The sequence below is a fragment of the Neoarius graeffei genome, chromosome 12 (assembly GCF_027579695.1).
Source record: "Neoarius graeffei isolate fNeoGra1 chromosome 12, fNeoGra1.pri, whole genome shotgun sequence".
NCBI classification, from domain to species: Eukaryota; Metazoa; Chordata; class Actinopteri; order Siluriformes; family Ariidae; genus Neoarius; species Neoarius graeffei.
In genome coordinates, this window is record NC_083580.1 from 20038070 (window position 1) to 20056835 (window position 18766).

At 42.2% G+C, this 18766-nt stretch overlaps 1 protein-coding gene across 2 annotated transcripts in view; it reads right to left on the reverse strand.

Moving 5' to 3' along the window:
* Positions 1–18766, reverse strand: part of miga2 (mitoguardin 2) — a 54511-nt gene that overhangs the window by 30745 nt on the left and 5000 nt on the right. The window contains exons 2-7 of one of the 2 annotated variants that reach the window (XM_060935011.1): positions 15586–15724; positions 6961–7239; positions 5884–6091; positions 4779–4888; positions 4539–4659; positions 665–783 (exon numbers count right to left, since the gene is read on the reverse strand). In XM_060935011.1, coding sequence (XP_060790994.1) covers positions 665–783; positions 4539–4659; positions 4779–4888; positions 5884–6091; positions 6961–7056 — 654 coding nt within the window. In that variant the 5' untranslated portion in view covers positions 7057–7239; positions 15586–15724. The remainder of the gene's footprint in view (positions 1–664; positions 784–4538; positions 4660–4778; positions 4889–5883; positions 6092–6960; positions 7240–15585; positions 15725–18766) is intronic. The other variant, XM_060935010.1, reaches the window with a different exon arrangement.

Sequence of the window (18766 nt, forward strand, 5' to 3'; positions counted from 1 at the left end):
GAGATAAAACCATGAAATGAAGATGTGATTTGAAACTGGTGATGTCAAAAGTACTACTTTTGGTCTAAAAGTAGTATCCAGGAAAGGCCTAGTCTCTGAGGAGTAAAGATGGGCTGAGGATTTCCAGGTTGTCAAGAAATGCGTGAGAAAATTATTGAAACATTTAAAAACATGTCAATGTTTGTATTGAGTGCAATACAGGTCAAAGATTTGTAACTAATCATTGTTTTCAGCTTTAATTTCAATTTCAACACACCGTCCCAGCGTTTTCAGATTCGGTGTTGTAGAATCTTGATTATTGTGCACAGTATGACATTTCTTCCTCACCCCTATCCCTGCATATTAACAACTACAGCTTTTACGAGAAGCTGGACTTATACAGAGTACGTTACAATCTGGCGCATTTCCTTATCCGTTTTGCAAAAGGTGGATAAAACTGAAGCACGAAAACACTCATTGTTTTAAAGATGTAACATTTTAGTTCAACTATTTCAAATATTCCATCAGTGCCGTCACGGAGCTCTGTGTGTACGTCTAAACTCTTACAGTGTTACGTTGTTCATTCCACCGGTCGAATATGTTCCTGCTGAAATCTCCGCTCTGCACTACATACGTTCATATGATGCATTCAAATCTGAGTAATGGTGAGATGAGTGGATTTTACCGTGAGCGCTACCCCCTGTCGAGCGAGGCTGTTAGCGGCAGAAGAGTTGGACTGAGTCTGGTGTCTGATGTTCAGCGCTTGCTCCCACTTCTGCAGCGCTTCCTCAAACAGCTCCATACCTACAGGGAGGGACAGTTTATTACTGGGGACTATACACTCACCGGCCACTTGATAAGGAAAACCCTCGAGCCACCTGCCGCTTGATGCAGTTCTCGAATCAGCCGATCCCTGGACAGCAGCACAAGGCATACAATCATGCAGATACAAATCAAGAGCTTCAGTTAAATGTTCGCTTCAAACATCAGAATGGGAAAAATTGTGATCTCAAAGTGTGACTTTCACTGTGGCATGGGCATTGGTTTGAGCCAGATGGGCTGGTTTGAGTATTTCAGAAACTGCTGATCTCCTGGGGTTTTCACACACAACAGTCTCTAGAGTTTACACAGAATGGTGCGCAAAACAAAAAACGCCAAGTGAGCGACAGTTCTGCGGGTGGGAACAAACACATTCTTAAGAGAGGTCAAGGTTTTTTTATTTGCCATTTGTGCATAAACCAACAGTTCAGACACATTGGAATTTTTGTGCAGGGCTCTCGGTCAACAGATTAGAAAATAAAAACACTATAATAAAAATATAGAAACACTATACAATACGTTGGGAGGGGGGAGAAAAAAGTTATATGCTCAAAAATTTAAATACAAGTATTAAACAGAAGGAGAGGGCAAATATTAAATAAGGCCACACCGATTCAATTAGTTCTCGGTCCTCAGAATCGCCGCTTGAAGAAAACGCAAAATGAAAAAAAAAAAAATCGAAATCAAACTCCCGCCAACAGAAAAGGTCACGTGACGTCGAAAACCAATCAAATCGCCTCTTTCACTTTCGATAAAGACTTGTGGAAGAAACATGCCTGTGGAGGGGAGTCCTGCAAAGCCTGTGTTTGTGATTGTTAGGATATTCAGCGAACAGAAGCGTAAAATCTTTGACAGGTGTGTTGAAATTCTGTTTACTGGTTTGCCTGTATTGTTTGGTCCATTTCCACCGCTAATTTTACCATCAGAGCATTTTTTTAAATTTTATTTTTATTTCGCCCGCTCGCTTCATATTTTTCCTGAAAAAATCCAAGAACCAACTAATTAAATTGGTCTGGCCTAACATTAATAAAATAAAAGGCTAGTCCTGAGTGCTGTTCCTGGATTATTAAAAGAGAGGAAAGTTATAGGGAAATATTGCACATTTTGGGAGGGGAATGAAAGTTATATGGGGATATTGCATATTTATCAAAGGTCAGAGGAAAATGGCCAGATTGGTTCGAGCATAGGTGATGAAACTCCGAGCAACTCTTTACAAACGTGGTGAGCAGAAAAGCATCTCAGCATGCAACAGCGGAAGAACACTCCTGCCAGCCAAGAACAGGAATCTTTGGGTGTTTTCACACTTGGTCCCTTTCAGCCATCTAACCGAACTCAGATCGATGACTCAGCATTTTTTGCGCATATGTGAACACTCCAACCGTACCCAGACCCCTTTAAAGCGAACCGAACTGAGACCACCTCAGGAGGCCTCAGGAGGTGGTCTCAGTACGGTTCGCTAAAAGTCAACGGTACGGTTCGCCTAATCTGCGCATTGTGAACAAAAAGCGCACCGGGTTCACTTCGCCTTTTTCACTGTAGTTCTTCGTTTGCTGTAGTTGGTCACGTGCCTGTAGCAGGGAAACTCAACTTCCTTTTGGAACTTACCACAGCCGCTGGAATAAACTTATTTTCCTTAATCCGCACTATTTTGATCAAAGAATACAGCAGGGCAAGCATGGCAGCAAACATTTTGATTCAAGAGAAAATTACCCAGAATTCCGTGCACTGGGGGTCTGAGGGCTCTAGAGGACCTGGTGTGAACAGAAAGAGGACTGAGGCCCCATCAAAGCTTAACTGGACCAGAAAGAAAACCCAGTCCTCTTTGTAATAAATTCACAGTGTGAACACAAAAAGAACCGAGTTCTTTTTCTGTTGGTCCACTTTTTGGTCCACTTAGGGTGTTTTCACACTTGGTCCCTTTCAGCCATCTAACCGAACTCAGATCGATGACTCAGCATTTTTTGCGCATATGTGAACACTCCAACCGTACCCAGACCCCTTTAAAGCGAACTGAACTGAGACCACCTCAGGAGGTGGTCTCAGTATGGTTCGCTAAAAATCAACGGTACGGTTCGCCTAATCTGCGCATTGTGAACAAAAAGCGCAATGGGTTCACTTCGCCTTTTTCACTGTAGTTTAACCTTCTTCGTTTGCCGTAGTTGGTCACGTGACTGTAGCAGGGAAACTCAACTTCCTTTTGGAACTTACCAGCCGTGTTTTGTGCTCATAGGTAGCTGGAATAAGTTTATTTTCCTTAATCCGCACTATTTTGATCAAAGAATGCAGCAGGGCAAGCATGGCAGCAGATATTTTGATTCAAGAGAAAATTACCCAGAATTCCGTGCACTGGGGGTCTGAGGGCTCTAAAGGACCTGGTGTGAACAAAAAGAGGACTGAGGGCCCCATCAAAGCTTAACTGGACCAGAAAGAGAACCCAGTCCTCTTTGTAATAAATTCACAGTGTGAACACAAAAAGAACCGAGTTCTTTTTCCGTTGGTCCACTTTTTGGTCCACTTAAAGAGGACTGAGTCTGGTTCCTTTAAAGGGGACCAGGTGTGAAAACGCCCTCTTCTTCGTTTGCCGTAGTTGGTCACGTGACTGTAGCAGGGAAACTCAACTTCCTTTTGGAACTTACCACAGCTGCTGGAATAAATTTATTGTCCTTAATCTGCACTATTTTGATCAAAGAATACAGCAGGGCAAGCATGGCAGCAGACATTTTGATTCAAGAGAAAATTACCCAGAATTCCGTGCACTGGGGGTCTGAGGGCTCTAGAGGACCTGGTGTGAACAGAAAGAGGACTGAGGCCCCATCAAAGCTTAACTGGACCAGAAAGAGAACCCAGTCCTCTTTGTAATAAATTCACAGTGTGAACACAAAAAGAACTGAGTTCTTTTTCTGTTGGTCCACTTAAAGAGGACCGAGTCTGGTTCCTTTAAAGGGGACCAGGTGTGAAAACACCCTTAGAATCAAGAACAAGTTCCTATTAAAGTGGCCAGTGAGTGCATATCGCGGACAGAAGTTGAAAGTTGAAGCCAGAATGTCTCTGCTGCTCTCTAGTGGCTGGAACAACATTCAACCTCAAGTTACTGTCTATGGTCAGTCAAATTCTGGAAATTGTGTTCTATCTCCCATTTGGATAAATTTGCCTTCTCCTCCTCAGTCACTGTGATCATGGTTTTTATCTGTCGTTCCTGGTCAGTAGCTTACATCTCATCCCTCACCTGCAATTTTTCCACTTTTTAAACTACGACAGAATTTCATTGCCTGTTCCAAGCATAATTTCACTTTTTCTTTTTTAGGTTTGGCTTCATTTAGGAACGTGGCATTCTGCGAGCTCCTACACAGTAGGCCGAGCATGATAAAATTCTTAGTGAGCGAGGAACCGTATGCACGCTTGACATTAAGAGGGGCTTTATCAATAATGAATGTGAGTAAGCATCACATGCACATACTGCCACACCTCCCGTCTCTACAGCACAGGCTCTGGCTCGAATGTTTCTTGTAGCACACAAAAAGAAAACAAGGTGGCAATTTTGCCAGCTTCTGGGTTCACAAGTCGGCTCTTTTTTTTCCCGGCGTAACACAAAAGTAAAGGGCTGAGGAGGGAACGGATTATTTTGCTCATCTCATCAGCTTATCCGATCAGCCAAAAAAAAAAACCTTTATAAACCATAATGGAGCATTCAATAGAGCTCCATATTTCCTATTTACATAAACATCAACAGATTTAATTACCCATGAGGTACAAGTTCTCTGCATTTGCATCTTCCATCAGCCCTGGTTCCTCTGCTACAGGCTCCGCCTCCCAGGGTGTGGCTGCAGCGCCCGATTGGTTGGGAGATGAAGGGAGTCGTGCCTTGAAAACGTACACGCAAAATGAGTCTACAATGCTGCAATCCAGCGTTCGAAGACCAGCAGAGAAATAGCATGTAAAATTCTGCATGAGAAATGGGAGTATGTGTGCGGGTCTCATACCGATGTGTGTGAAGAGCTCGAGTGTTTGCTTGCAGCAAGTGAGGAGATTCCACTCATGGTCTCGTTGCTGCGAGTACTCGGGCTCATCATCTGACGCCCTGGAAAAGGACCTACACGCGCGTGCGCACAAAAAACAAATGCTTAGACGTAATCAAGGTGCATAAGGGCAGAAAGTTCACAGACAGTTTTGTGGGCAATTAACAAGAGTCAAGCTGCAGCATCAGAAGTGCAGAGTTTGATTACAGACATGACAAAATGATACTATAAAGGGGTGAAGAAATCAGTTGCCTGCGTCTAAATTATCAGCTTTTTATGTAATTCTCTCATTATCTCTAGCCGCTTTATCCTGTTCTACAGGGTCGCCGGCAAGCTGGAGCCTATCCCAGCTGACTACGGGCGAAAGGCGGGGTACACCCTGTACAAGTCGCCAGGTCATCACAGGGCTGACACATAGACACAGACAACCATTCACACTCACATTCACACCTACGGTCAATTTAGAGTCGCCAGTTAACCTAACCTGCATGTCTTTGGACTGTGGGGGAAACCGGAGCACCCGGAGGAAACCCACGCGGACACGGGGAGAACATGCAAACTCCGCACAAAAAGGCCCTCGCCGGCCACGGGGCTCGAACCCAGAACCTTCTTGCTGTGAGGCGACAGCGCTAACCACTACACCACCGTGCCGCCCTTCATACAAACTTTATCGATTTCTATTTTATTAACTCTACATAATGAATGCACCCAGACTCGAAAAACAGGACAGAAGTGAACAGAAGACCAAATCTTACACTCATTCATTGCCCCGGCTCGCAATTAGTCACTTTCAGCCATGCTCATGAGGATTTCAGGGAAAACGTGGGGCTGGGCAGCACACTGGACCTTTTGCCTGATCAGTCAGCAAGCTAATACATTTATCATTTGCCCAGCACCGTACATAAGACAAGTAAACATATCTACATATTCAGAGAGCATTCAAGGCTGTCCCCTAAACCCCACACTGGTAAGCACTAAATATGATGCCTTATTTAAGAGTACACCGACAATAATCCATAACAGTTCAGTAGTAAGCAGTTTTGTATGCATATTTTTCCCCAACAGCCACCTCTCTTTAGTGATGCAGGTCGTGCTGAGCGGAGCAGCTGCTCTGGGACGCCCATCGTCTTTGGTGCCGACTTCTCCGCTACCTGCTTCCTCTTCCTGCTGCGTCTCTTCAGGTGGTGTGCCGTGAGCGCCAAGGCCACAGAGCCCAGCGCTGTCGCAAACAGCACCTTCTTCAGGCTTGGGGTCAGCCGCAGCTGTGAGAAAATTGACTAGAGAGAGAGAGAGAGAGAGAGAGATAGGGGGTGGGGGATAGCGGATAGGAGTGTTAAACACACGGACATCAGAATCACTGTTCCATCTACTGTATAATGTCTATCAGGTTTAGTGACAAGCCACAGATATGACACAGAGATTCTGCAATATTGGTGCAAAGACGACACCTCGATATTCCGACTCTGGCTATTTACAGTGAATGAAATAAAGCCAGCAGGAAGCCGTGCCAGTGTGTTTTTACATTGTGAGCTGGCGTTCTGAAACCAGAGGCATGACGTGTCACAACGGGACGTCTCTACGTGTTGCTCAGATGAATACCCCGAGCATACTGGCGTTGTACCCCAAACCTGGTGCTGGACCCCAAACTTTTGAACAGTAGTGTAGGTAATAAAAATCGATCCATTTTGTCTCTGGTAAAGGCTAGCTAAAGTTCGCTAAATGTCCGCAATAGTAACTTATCCTGGTTTATTTTCCCTCACGTTGCGCCCCCCCTGAAGAACTCTGGCGCCCCCTAGGGGAGGCGCGCCCCACACTTTGAAAAGCCCTGCCCCAGTGTATACAATAAATAGAAACCGAGGAAAAGCTGATATCCACTGAAGTCGGGCAACAGGTAATATTGTTAACGCAATAAACTGTGCTGTGGTATGCTTTTCTGGGAGTGTTAGTTATTTGCGCATGTGTGTGTTAGATAAGACAGAACTCAGATAGGCAAGATAAAAATAACAACAGCTGTAAAGCTGCTTGTGTGTGTGTTATGATAAGACAGTGAAAAGGGCAAGAGCAGATCAACTATGCCAGTGTAAGAGAATGTGTGTGTGTGTGTGTGTGTGTGTGCGCGCGCGTGTGCGTGTGTGTACACATGTACCTGGCCAAAGGTGGAGTACAGGAATACAGGTATCTCAGCCACGGTCATGGCTAAAGCCTGCATAATGGACACGCCCTCCGCTTGCCTCATTGACATTTTAGCTCCACCCGTTCTTCCAGTCCTTCACATCCAGAGCTTGGCTCCCTGATTCCACGGTCAGCCAATGACTCTGCCTTCCAACTGACCTCAGATCAGCTCTTTTCCGAAAATCACAAGGGTCCAGCTGATTGAGGATCAGCTTTTCTGCTTCTCGGGTCCATGGCTTTTCATTTTTGCTGCCTAGAAGATAAGAAAAACAGAGTAGAATGGCTTCGGTTAAATAAAAACATCTCCATGTTACTGCAGGACTTCACACAATAACAACATGCATTTCAACACGCACAGCAAGGAAGCAGCTCAGCGAGACTTGCACCAGGGTCCTTGGATAGTTTTTGTTGACAACAGCAGGTGATAAGCTGAATAAAAGGTTGAATAAAGAGCTTATTTAACCACCACAGAAATCTAAATCTGTAAAAGATATTAACTGGATTCGATCCAGGTAACTGGGAAATGGTTAAGTTGCTTCAATCGCACCTTTTCCCCATCAGGATCTAATGGTTCTTCCAGGGGCCCACTCATTCTTGATTCAGTCACATATCCAGGCTATATTTAGTGTATCAAAAAAGTCAAAGTCCTTCCCACGCCTTACAGTACCTGGTATTCCTGGGCAGTCTCCCACTCAAGTACTAACCAGGCTCAACTCTGATGGTGGCGCATCGGGCGGCGCCGATCTCCGTTTCCGTAGCCCTCGGCCTCTCGCCTGTTACATAGCTAGGATTACAGTGGGGGGCTAGTCCTCTGGTAACCACGAGAGTTTAACTCCCCATGCACATCTGTATTGCAGCGTGCCTTGCCAGATGGTAGTAGGTACCATTTTTTATGATGGTCTTTGGTATGACCCGACCGTGAATAGAACTCACGATCTCCCGATCGAGAGGCGGACACGCTACCACTAGGCCACTAGTCGGTATATTTAGTGTATAATAAACCAGAACGTCAAGGCCGTAGCAGCTCATCTGGCCTGCCATCAAAACAACCATGACCACCAAAACATCACAGAGGACTGAAATGTGATGTGAGAGAGGGCCTACCTCCACAACAGATTGTTTACAACAGGAAAATCAACAAAAGGACTAAATTTGGCTCCCCGAGGGAAGATCTACCCAAAACATCGATCAGAACTGAATTCGCATAATAAATGAGAGAGGAGGTACAATTCAAGGTCAGAAGAAAATGTGTCAAGTTGACCTAATTACTAATTTGTGAGCAAAAAATTGACAATACAGTGACCGAGGTTTGTGCAGAAGGTTCTTTCAAATAAAACAATCAGAACTGAAATCCGTTGAGAACTGAGGGAGGAGACACGATTTAACTGAAAATAAACAAATTGTTTACAACAAGAAAAATCAACAAAATCTTCCTCATGGGAAGATCTACCCAAAACCTCGATCAGAACTGAAATTAGGTTAGAACTCCGAGAGGAGATACAATTCCAATCTTCTTCTTTTGGCTGCTCCCGATTAGGGGGTCGCCACAGCGGATCTTTCGTCTCCGTTGCTCCCTGTCTTCCGCATCCTTCTCTACCACTTTCATGTCCTCTCTCACCACATCCATGTATCTCCTCTTTGGCCTTCCTCGTTTTCGTTTGCCTGGCAGCTCCATCCTCAACATTCTCCTTCCAACATGCTCTGCATCTCTTCTCAGGATGTGCCCATACCATCTCAGTCTCATCTCTCTTAGCTTAATTCCTAAGCTCTCCACATGTGCTGTCCCTCTGATGTGCTCGTTCCTGATCCTGTCCAACCTCCCATCGCAAACCTTATCATCCTCTACTCCGCCACCTCCAACTTTGCCTCCCGTCTCTTCGTTAAGGGTACGGTCTCCCATCCGTACATCGCAGCTGGTCTCACTACTGTCTACGTCAGGGCACGAGTCGGACTCGAGTACTACAAGCTTGACACAAACAGTAATATATAAAGAGCACGCCGATTAAGCTTGAAATTTGCCTTGAAGCTCATGACATAGCACGGGAAATTAATCAACACCTTCCGACCAATCAGGTTCAGGAATTCAGGCCATTATTAAAAAATGTTCTGTTTCCGGTCCACCGGCCGGGTGAGTGCCGTTTGTGCGGTTGAAATTTTTTTTTTTAACGCCGGTTTTTCGACATTTTTTTCGGGTTCGTAAATCTAAAATCGAACTTGACATTTACGCATTCCCAGGGCTTTCCACTAAGGCTCGTACTAGCCAGCCATGACAAATAAGTAGCCAGCCGGGGGGGGGAGTAAACACAAAATAAACTCCTGTGCACACAGTTCCCAGGATTAAATGTATTTTCCACAGACCATTTATTTATTCACTTTACTCAAATACAAAGTAAAATGGCAGTAAATCTTCTTCCTTTTCTTGCGTATTGCATCATGAGGCGTTCCTGGTTTGTAAATCTCTTATTTTCGGTGCATGACACATTCACGCAGCTGAGCATGCTATGAATTAACAACGACAACGGTCTGCAGTGGCGGCTACACAATTAAACACTCAGCGAACATTTCTCCATTTGTGTATGAAAATACACTCCAGCGACTCAGTTTGGTTTCATTTACAACCAGCGGTGTCTTTTGATGCCAGCACGTAATTGAACGAGAGAAGACTGGTTTACCGGAGACAAAATAAGCGTTATCTCTGCTTCTGTTCCCTCCGACGGCCCCGACACACTACTGCCTCCGCCAAGTGCGCGCGCACGCACCGCGTGTCGGGGCCGCGGATGAGTTACTCTCCCTTGATCAACGAAGTCGGCGGGGAATTTGTGGTTATTATCGGTACAAACAGCGCGAATCACAACTTAAATGAGTGCGGTTCAGTTTGACATTATTGTCAGTCCGTTAGATAAACATTTAATTTTATTAAAATCGAAAATTAATATTTAGAGCCTGTGGGCTACAAAAATAATAGTCATTAAAGTAGCCGGCTGGACTTAATTGTATGGCCGGCGCTTGTGGAAAGCCCTGCATTCCGCGCAGAATATAGAACTGAATCAGCTCTGCGCATGCGCCGTGCGGCACAAAAAATGGCAGCCACCATGAAGGAAGGAGATCCGGAGTTTTCAAACGTTTGCTTAAGTGTGAAATCGCAAAATGGTATTCTAGCGAACAACAAAATAGTAAAGATTCAGAAAAAAAATTATTCAGTGATCATTTTAATAGTGTAATTTCATCCGAACTAGACCTAACGGTCGATTTAGAACTACAAAAAGTCCGTGTGTCAGACATTTTAAGTACCTTTGTAAAAGTTTTGCAAATGTTGCAGTCAGATTCTACCGTAACTGGATCCATTAATCACTTGCCCACAAAATAAGAAATTTTTCTTGTCCTTTTTTTCAGTGAGGTAATATTTTCAAGATTGAAAATATGGTATTTGGTCTTCTAAAACAGCACGTCATTTAAAAATACACTGAGTATATCAATAAAAGATTTTTAAAGAATAAAGTTCTATTTCTTTGACATATCTGACAGACATAACTCCCATTTTAAAAATCACTTTCATTATCCCTGTTGCTATCGTCAGTGAATTTCTGTCAGATGACCTGACGATAGACTCGGCCATTATGGATCTTTGGTAGTTATCGTGTGGAAGCAGGCTTTATCATTTTTGGGTCTCAACAGATAGAGTTGAAATAGATTAACAGCGAAAAAACTATTTCGTTCACGAGAGAAGCCCACAGTTATTTTTAAAAAATGCTATCGTCAGTCTGTCAGTCTAATGCACCTGACGACAGCAAAATTCAAGCCCTCACCACGCACATGTTGACTGACGCAAAGTGGAAATTCTACTGCGCATGATTTTTGTGACAGCAGACATTTACTTCCGGGCAAGACTTGGAGTTCTGACAGCTAGATTTCATCAAATAAATCAAGGTAAGATTTTCAGTCAGCTATCCTGACGAGAGAAATTTTTGACGATAGAAACATTGAGAATATATTTGTGCATTCATATTTAAATTTTTCTGGAGGAAAACTATCGTAAGTTGAGATAAATCAGAGCCACTTGCGACCCTTTCAGCCGACAGGCCGTTTCAATGTGTTATTTCCCCGCGAAAGTGACAGTCGTGTCTGTCGTCACTGTTCTGACAATTATTGTTGATATTTCAATTTTGAAAATAAATTTTCATCTTTATTTCAATATTTTATTTTATTATTTGGTTCTAGTGATGAGGTATTTAATATTATTACTAAATTTGTCAGATTAATAATGTAAGAAACAGTTTTGTTGCTATTGTCATCTAGAGCGTCTGTCAGAATATGATGGTAGACGTTAGTTTGTCTGTCAGATTTTGATGATAGAAACCGATGTGTTTCTATTGTCATTTAGCATGTCTGTCATGTCAGGCTTTTATTAATTAGTTACCAGGACTGCTGTCCTAAAATTTACTGTGAATGTCCAAGACCCCAAATGCTACTAGAAAAACTTAATAGAATGATCAAAATAATCAATTCAGCAATTTAAGGAGATGGGACTTAACTGGCCTCTGTTATGGTAGAATCTGCCTGCAGTCAGCATTTAAAATGCTAACTTAAAGTTTTTGTACAAGTTTCAGTTGATTAAACTGTCATATTTTATTAAATGTGTCTGCTTTTGTAATAAAAAAAAAGTGCTGAATGAAAAAGCAAACACAGCATTGCGATTTCTTATCCATCCATATATATATATATATATATATATATATATATATATATATCCCTCCCTCCCGACTGAAAATTTTTTTGCTCACCCGGTGGACAGGAAACGGATTTTTTTAAAGGATGGCCTCAGCATCACCATGGTATAAACTGAATTGTATTTCAGAGAAGTAACTGTTAGTTTTATGGAAATAACCATGAATTCTTCGTGTCTTTGCATGGCTTTTCCTGCATGCAAGGGTCCAGCAAGACATTTCCAGATTAAATAAATAAAACAAACAAACAAACAAACAACATCGAACCTATTCAGTTTTCCGAATAAACAGCATTATAAATAAAAACTTTAAAAATGGTATGGTTTAGGTAACTTGCATTCGTTCACAGATTAAAGCAATGCCCAAAGGCAATAGATTTAGAGCCTTAGAGCAGGCATATCAGGTGAAAATTCAAATTCAATCCAAATTGCTTGAAACTGCTCGCGTTGAATTCGGAATTGAATGCAGAACAACATACTTTTTACAGAATTTAAAATATGTTTATCTGTTCTTGAGATATTACAAATCAAAGATTGAAAAAGCGGCTTAATTTTTAGAAAGCTGTTGTAATATGCATTTGGATCACATGGTCCAAAATGGGTCTCATTAACGCATGAGATCAAATGTTTTTCCTTAATAACTTGTTTATTTTTCAAGATATTTACATGGAAATTGGCAGGCGCATAGATGGTTGTATACTGAATACATAGTTTGAAAAATTAGTAAAAACCAATTATGCGAATTAGTATTTAATTAATTGTGCTAATCAGGTTTAAAACAAAAAAACGTTAAATCGGTACACTCTTCTTCAAAGTTTCACCAAATGGCTTTATTTGTGCAATATAAAGCTGGTCTTAACTCTCGTTTACACATCACAAAGAAGGAGAAATCAGTGTTAATTCTAAAATATGCATAAATAAGCTTTGAATGTCATTCACATCTACCATTCTCTATCAAAATAAAAAAGGAATAAAAGTATTTCTAATCCCCTCTTTGTGCTCTGTAGGCCTTTGTATCTCTCAAAACCAGTGATGGGAATAACGGCGTTAGAAATAAACGGCGTTACTAACGGCGTTACTTTTTTTAGTAATGAGTAATCTAACTAATTACTTTTTACATCGTTATAACGCCGTTCCTGTTACTTACAATAAAATACTATGCGTTACTTTATTCAAGCTGTTCTCATCTGGCACGCTGCTCGTTCAGCCTTTCTTTCCTCTGCTTTAGTGTGGGGCGGGGAGATGCGAGACAACAGCATAGTAAGCCAATCAGAGTAGATTTGGACAACATACGTAGGTAGGCTCCGCCTACTGCACTACTGCGCACACTTTCAATCAGAAGACCCAGCGATGGCGAGCGGTCAGCCCAGCACTGCGCTTTCACACTGGAAATACAGCCATTACTTTTCATTACTTGAAATAAAAGGCAAAAATGTGTACGTGCAATGCACATTATGTCGAGGAACAAAGCGTTTGTCCTCGTCAGTGGCCAGTAATTAGTAACAATTTTAATAACTACAAAAATATATTAAATTTGATAGATGTCTTATCTCACATTGTCCCACAAAAATATTAATATAGTGTAGATAACGTTACTAATTGGTTCTGTTAAGTGTCCATTTCAGTCATTAAACACATTTAACATTCATTTTTATTATGATTACACTAATTGAATTAGATTTTTTTTTTTTGGGGGGGGGGGGGGGGTGTAACACAAAATGTAACGGAATAATTACTTTCCCTGGTAATTAGTTACTTTTATGACAAAGTAACTCCGTTACTAACTCAGTTACTTTTTGGGAAAAGTAACTAGTAACTATAACTAATTACTTTTAGAAAGTAGCGTGCCCAACACTGCTCAAAACTAGGGCCTACTAGTGTTTATATTAAAGAATATAAATGATAATATTCACAGCTTTCAAGGCGAGCCTCGAAAAAACTGTGAGATCCACATCCAATAAACAATTTCAGTTAATTGGACTGAAATTGACACTCGCGTTTCTGACTTCCGTTTTTTTTTATATTCCGACCACTAAGATCTCAATATTTTTCATCAAAACAACTACGGTTATATTCTAAAAACAGTTATTTATTTACATGAATCAGTTTGATTTGGGAAAAAAAAATAAGTAGGTAAAGCTATGAAAACTCACTTCAAAGTCTCCCGTGACGCATAACATTAAAACTAGCAGACGGAAAATTTTGCTGAATACTTCATCAGAAACAATGAGAGCTTGAAAACATCTATAAGTTATCTGATTGATATTTACGAGTAATCCAGTCAAAACTAATCAGAAAAGAGAGAGCCTGAGCACTTTCCCGTGACTCAAAAAGCACCGGCAGTTTCCCGACGTCATGCGAGCAGAGTGTGTACCGACTTCAACCTGCCGTTACTCCCAAAGTACTGAACAGATCTTAACGAGACACGTTTCTTTGAAAAGCAGAAATTATAAGTTGTTTAATGATAGTATTCATGATAGAAAATATTCAAGAGTAAACACTGACGGATTTGGAAACTAAAGCCTAGGTCACAACCGGATGTACGATTTTTTTGGCCGTGCGATTTTTGGCATTTCCCAAATCGCTGCGGTTTTTTTTGTTCGTGGAGAAAGACGCACGTTGGCCGTAAGTTTGTCTTGCAACCTGAAAAAAACGTAAGCTCCCGTAGAGTTTGTTTGACATGACAAAGAACCTCTGCGGCCAGTCTACGGCTCGAAAATCAGCACGTCACACGCGCACCCTCCTTGCGTTTCTTGCGTTTTTTGCACGTAGACCGGCCGTAGGAGCACGTACGGCCGGTTGTGACCTAGGCTTTAGATGAGCGTCTGCATGTACAAGTTTCACAGCATGGCCAGCGAGCATCTGATACGCCTACTTAAAGTTTTGAGTCAACAAGACTTGAACAACAGAATATCCATGTTATATTTTTCCAGGTCTGGAAATAAGTGCGAGTGACATTGTCTCCAAGTGACACACTGGGTCAAGTTGCTGCCCCACAGCTCCTCGAGCTCAGGTTACGCCAGGATCAGACTACACAAATTCAGCTTAATTTTGACATGACTTTGTTGTGGTTGAAAAATTTCCAGCATGAACCTTGAGAACAATGAACAGCCCTTTTCAGCGCGACATGATCGAAGAACAGCGATGTCCCTGATGAAAAATCCAGCACGTCAGAATTTTTGGATTACCTCACCTCATTGGACAACTCCTACAACGTGTCTTGACGTTCTTTCTGCAGCTGACAGACAAGTTCTTGACCCTCCTCCCTGACAACATGCAAGATCGTCGACGTTTGACTGGCCGGCGTCAAACTTGTAGTGTTGCCAGTCTCCGAATTGAAACACTGCGAGAATTTACAGCACCATGATCGCCTAATCTGACACGGTGACCATTGTGAAAGACAAAAATATCACGTAGTCTGATCCCGGCAGTTTTTTTTTTTTTAGGTTTCCTGGAAATCCAGGTTTCCTCACAATCGTCTGATTTCCTCCTACCTCAAAAAAAAAAAAATCCCAATACATACACAAGTTAGATACACTAACTTGCCCCAAGGTATGCATGGTGCTTCATCATGGCCATATCAAAGGTGGAGACCTTCAAGTTCCTGGGAACTACCATCTCACAAGACTTGAAATGGGAACATATCTGTGAAGAATCTCAGTCATCCAGGTACATAGTAATCTGTGGTTGGTTGAAGAGAGCAACTGGACTTGCTTGAAGATTCTTGAAAACGTTTCGCCTCTCATCCGAAAGGCATCCTCAGTTCTGTCTGACAAATATCCAGTATTTATCCTCTCATGGATCATCATAGAATCCGAATCAGAATGCTGATGGCTGCACTGTAGGTGGCTGATAAAAGATGTCATAGACACCCACCTCTGTTCAATGATGGTCGTTCCAAGTTGACAAAAATGAACGATCCTCTCTGGCTAAGATGTCGGCCAGTTTTCTGGAAGTCCTCTCATACTCCCGCACCAGTCGAAGGGATCTCATCCCAAAGTGCGTAGAAACATATCTGTGAAGAATCTCAGTCATCAGTCAGTCAGTCATCAGGATGGTTCAGGTCAGATATTTATAACGTTGATGGCACAGGGAAAAAAGCTGCTCTTATATCTGGTTGGCAGTGCTCTGTAGCGCCTGCAGGAGGAGAGGAGTTGGAAAAGGTTGTGCCCCAGGTGTGAGGAGTCCTTCAAGATTTTCTCTGTCTGCTTCCTGGTTCATGAAATGTACAAATCCTGGCGGCTGGGCATGGGAGCACCGATGATCCTTTCTGCTGACCTTACTGCTCGCTGCAGTCTGTTCCTGTCATGTTTTGTTCCTCCCTATTTGTCAGACGGAACTGAGGATGCCTTTAGGATGAGAGGCGAAACGTTTTCAAGAATCTTCAAGCAAGTCCAGCTGCTCTCTTCAACCAACCACAGATGACTTGAAATGGGAGTTCAACATCAACTCCGTCCTTAAAAAAGCCCAGCAGAGGATGTACTTCCTGCAACAACTCAGGAAGTATGGTGTGTCACAGGAGCTGCTGAATACTGAATACACGGTTCTACACCACAGTCACTGAATCTGTCCTGTGCACATCCATCACAGTCTGCTTCGGAGCAGCCACAAAACACGATAGGAACAGACTGCAGCGAGCAGTAAGGTCAGCAGAAAGGATCATCGGTGCTCCCATGCCCGGCCGCCAGGATTTGTACATTTCACGAACCAGGAAGCAGACAGAGAAAATCTTGAAGGACTCTTCACACCTGGGGCACAACCTTTTCCAACTCCTCTCCTCCTGCAGGCGCTACAGAGCACTGCCAACCAGATACAAGAGCAGCTTCTTTCCCTGTGCCATCAACGTCATAAATATCTGACCTGAACCATCCTTGCCACTATACTACTGTACCACTTGTATCTCCTGTATACTCCTGTTTGCAGGACCTCGCTGCACTCTGTGCACACTGACTGTCGTGGAGGTTTTTAGCATGTTGCGTCTTGTCGGTAAATATCCTGCATATTGTTGAGAGCATACATATTTATAATGGATACTGTATATGTCTCGTCTCATCTCTCATTATCTCTAGCCGCTTTATCCTGTTCTACAGGGTTGCAGGCAAGCTGGAGCCTATCCCAGCTGACTACGGGCGAGAGGCGGGGTACACCCTGGACAAGTCGCCAGGTCATCACAGGGCTGACACATAGACACAGACAACCATTCACACTCACATTCACACCTACGGTCAATTTAGAGCCACCAGTTAGCCTAACCTGCATGTCTTTGGACTGTGGGGGAAACCGGAGCACCCGGAGGAAACCCACGCGGACACGGGGAGAACATGCAAACTCCGCACAGAAAGGCCCTCGCCGGCCACGGGGCTCGAACCCGGACCTTCTTGTTGTGAGGCGAGAGCGCTAACCACTACACCACCGTGCCGCCTACTGTATATGTGTTTATTATAAATAGATATACTGTATATTATAGATATTTAGATTACAGACAGATATCTGCAGAAGCAAGTGACGCGTTGTGCCATATGCATTGTGTGCAGCAGGAATTTTGTCAGACAGCAAAAACTGGATTCAGAAATTCCTCTTAAACATGAAATGGGTTTCTCCTGACCTGATTTTGAACCAATGACAGTGCTAGGGATGACGTAGGCCTCTTTTCCGGTCCGGAACAAGATGTCAGCCGAAGCCTTGGATGAAAATGTGTCGAAGGTGAGATATTTTTGCCCTTCTTGTCATAATTGTTAGGGATAACCTCCAAAACTAAGTTGCTTATAAAACTACAACCTTTTCTGGTTCTAACAGTACCAATTAGGACCATGTAGACCCTTTCTATTTTGTGCTACGACGTTAAAAGGTAGAGGTGGTGGTTGGAGGAAAAAAAATTAATAAATCGCCAGCGCACTGCCAATGAGAACAGTAAAGAATTAATTATCAATGACTGATCAATTAATGAGGTGACAAGCTGCCGACTACACTCGGCTAACGGTGCAATGTAATTTAATTAATTAAAGCTAGACGGCCTTTCGATTTCATAAAATTTGTGAAATTTAGTTCCGTCTAAAATTTGGTCATTGTGATACGTTTATTTCTGTAATATCTAAAAAAAAAAAAAAAAAAAAAAAAAAAAAAACACAGGCTGTTCTGTGGCTGGGAAATTATTTAATTCATAGCTGCCAACATTCCGAAATTGTAAATAGTAATACAAGGTTGGGTACAGAGTCTTGGTGGGGGGGGTTGGGGGGGCAAAGCCCCCCCGCCGCCAAAGCTTTCTAGCAAAACTACCCTGAAAAATCACACTAAAACAAAATAGTTTGACAAAATTTATTCTACAAACTAAACTATCATCTTACATTAATTTGCAAAGTTCTTTTCAACAATGTATGGAAATAGTCAGTGAATCAGGCAAAAACTTCGAACAATGCAATTGGCACATATAACTTTTGACAAAGTACACATTAGAGAAATAGACTCGAGCTTACTCAGTCAACAGTTGATGTTATTGCACCACATAAACTTGGCAATATCTAACACCATTCATTCATTAGTCACAAACAAAAATGAATTAAGAATATATTACATCAATGAAAGTTGATACAAAAAAATATTATGAACTTTGTCATCAAAATTAAATATACAACAAAATGTGAAAATTGGCAATGAATATGGCACTTCAAAGATAAAAAACAAAGAATTTTTCGCGTGTTACGATATCAGAACGCCCACAATGACTGATAGAAATGTCTCGCCGACATGGAGCACAAAACGCGTAGCAGAGATGCCTAGCCCAAATTTTGAATTTCAGTATTCTTGAAAACATTTTTCAGTATTTTGGAATGACTTTCAGTAGCATTATGCACATTTCCATTATAAAGAGGTGTATATACCAATATGTTTAACATTTAAATTATTAAAAAGTACTGTTTTGTGTGAACTGAATAAACAAAACACGAGCAGCCATCTCAACTGAATTTCCATTCAACAAATTTCTCGAGCATACAATACATCACATTTTTATAAATACAATAGTGTTCCCTGTTTGCAGACATTACGGTTGACTACCAAT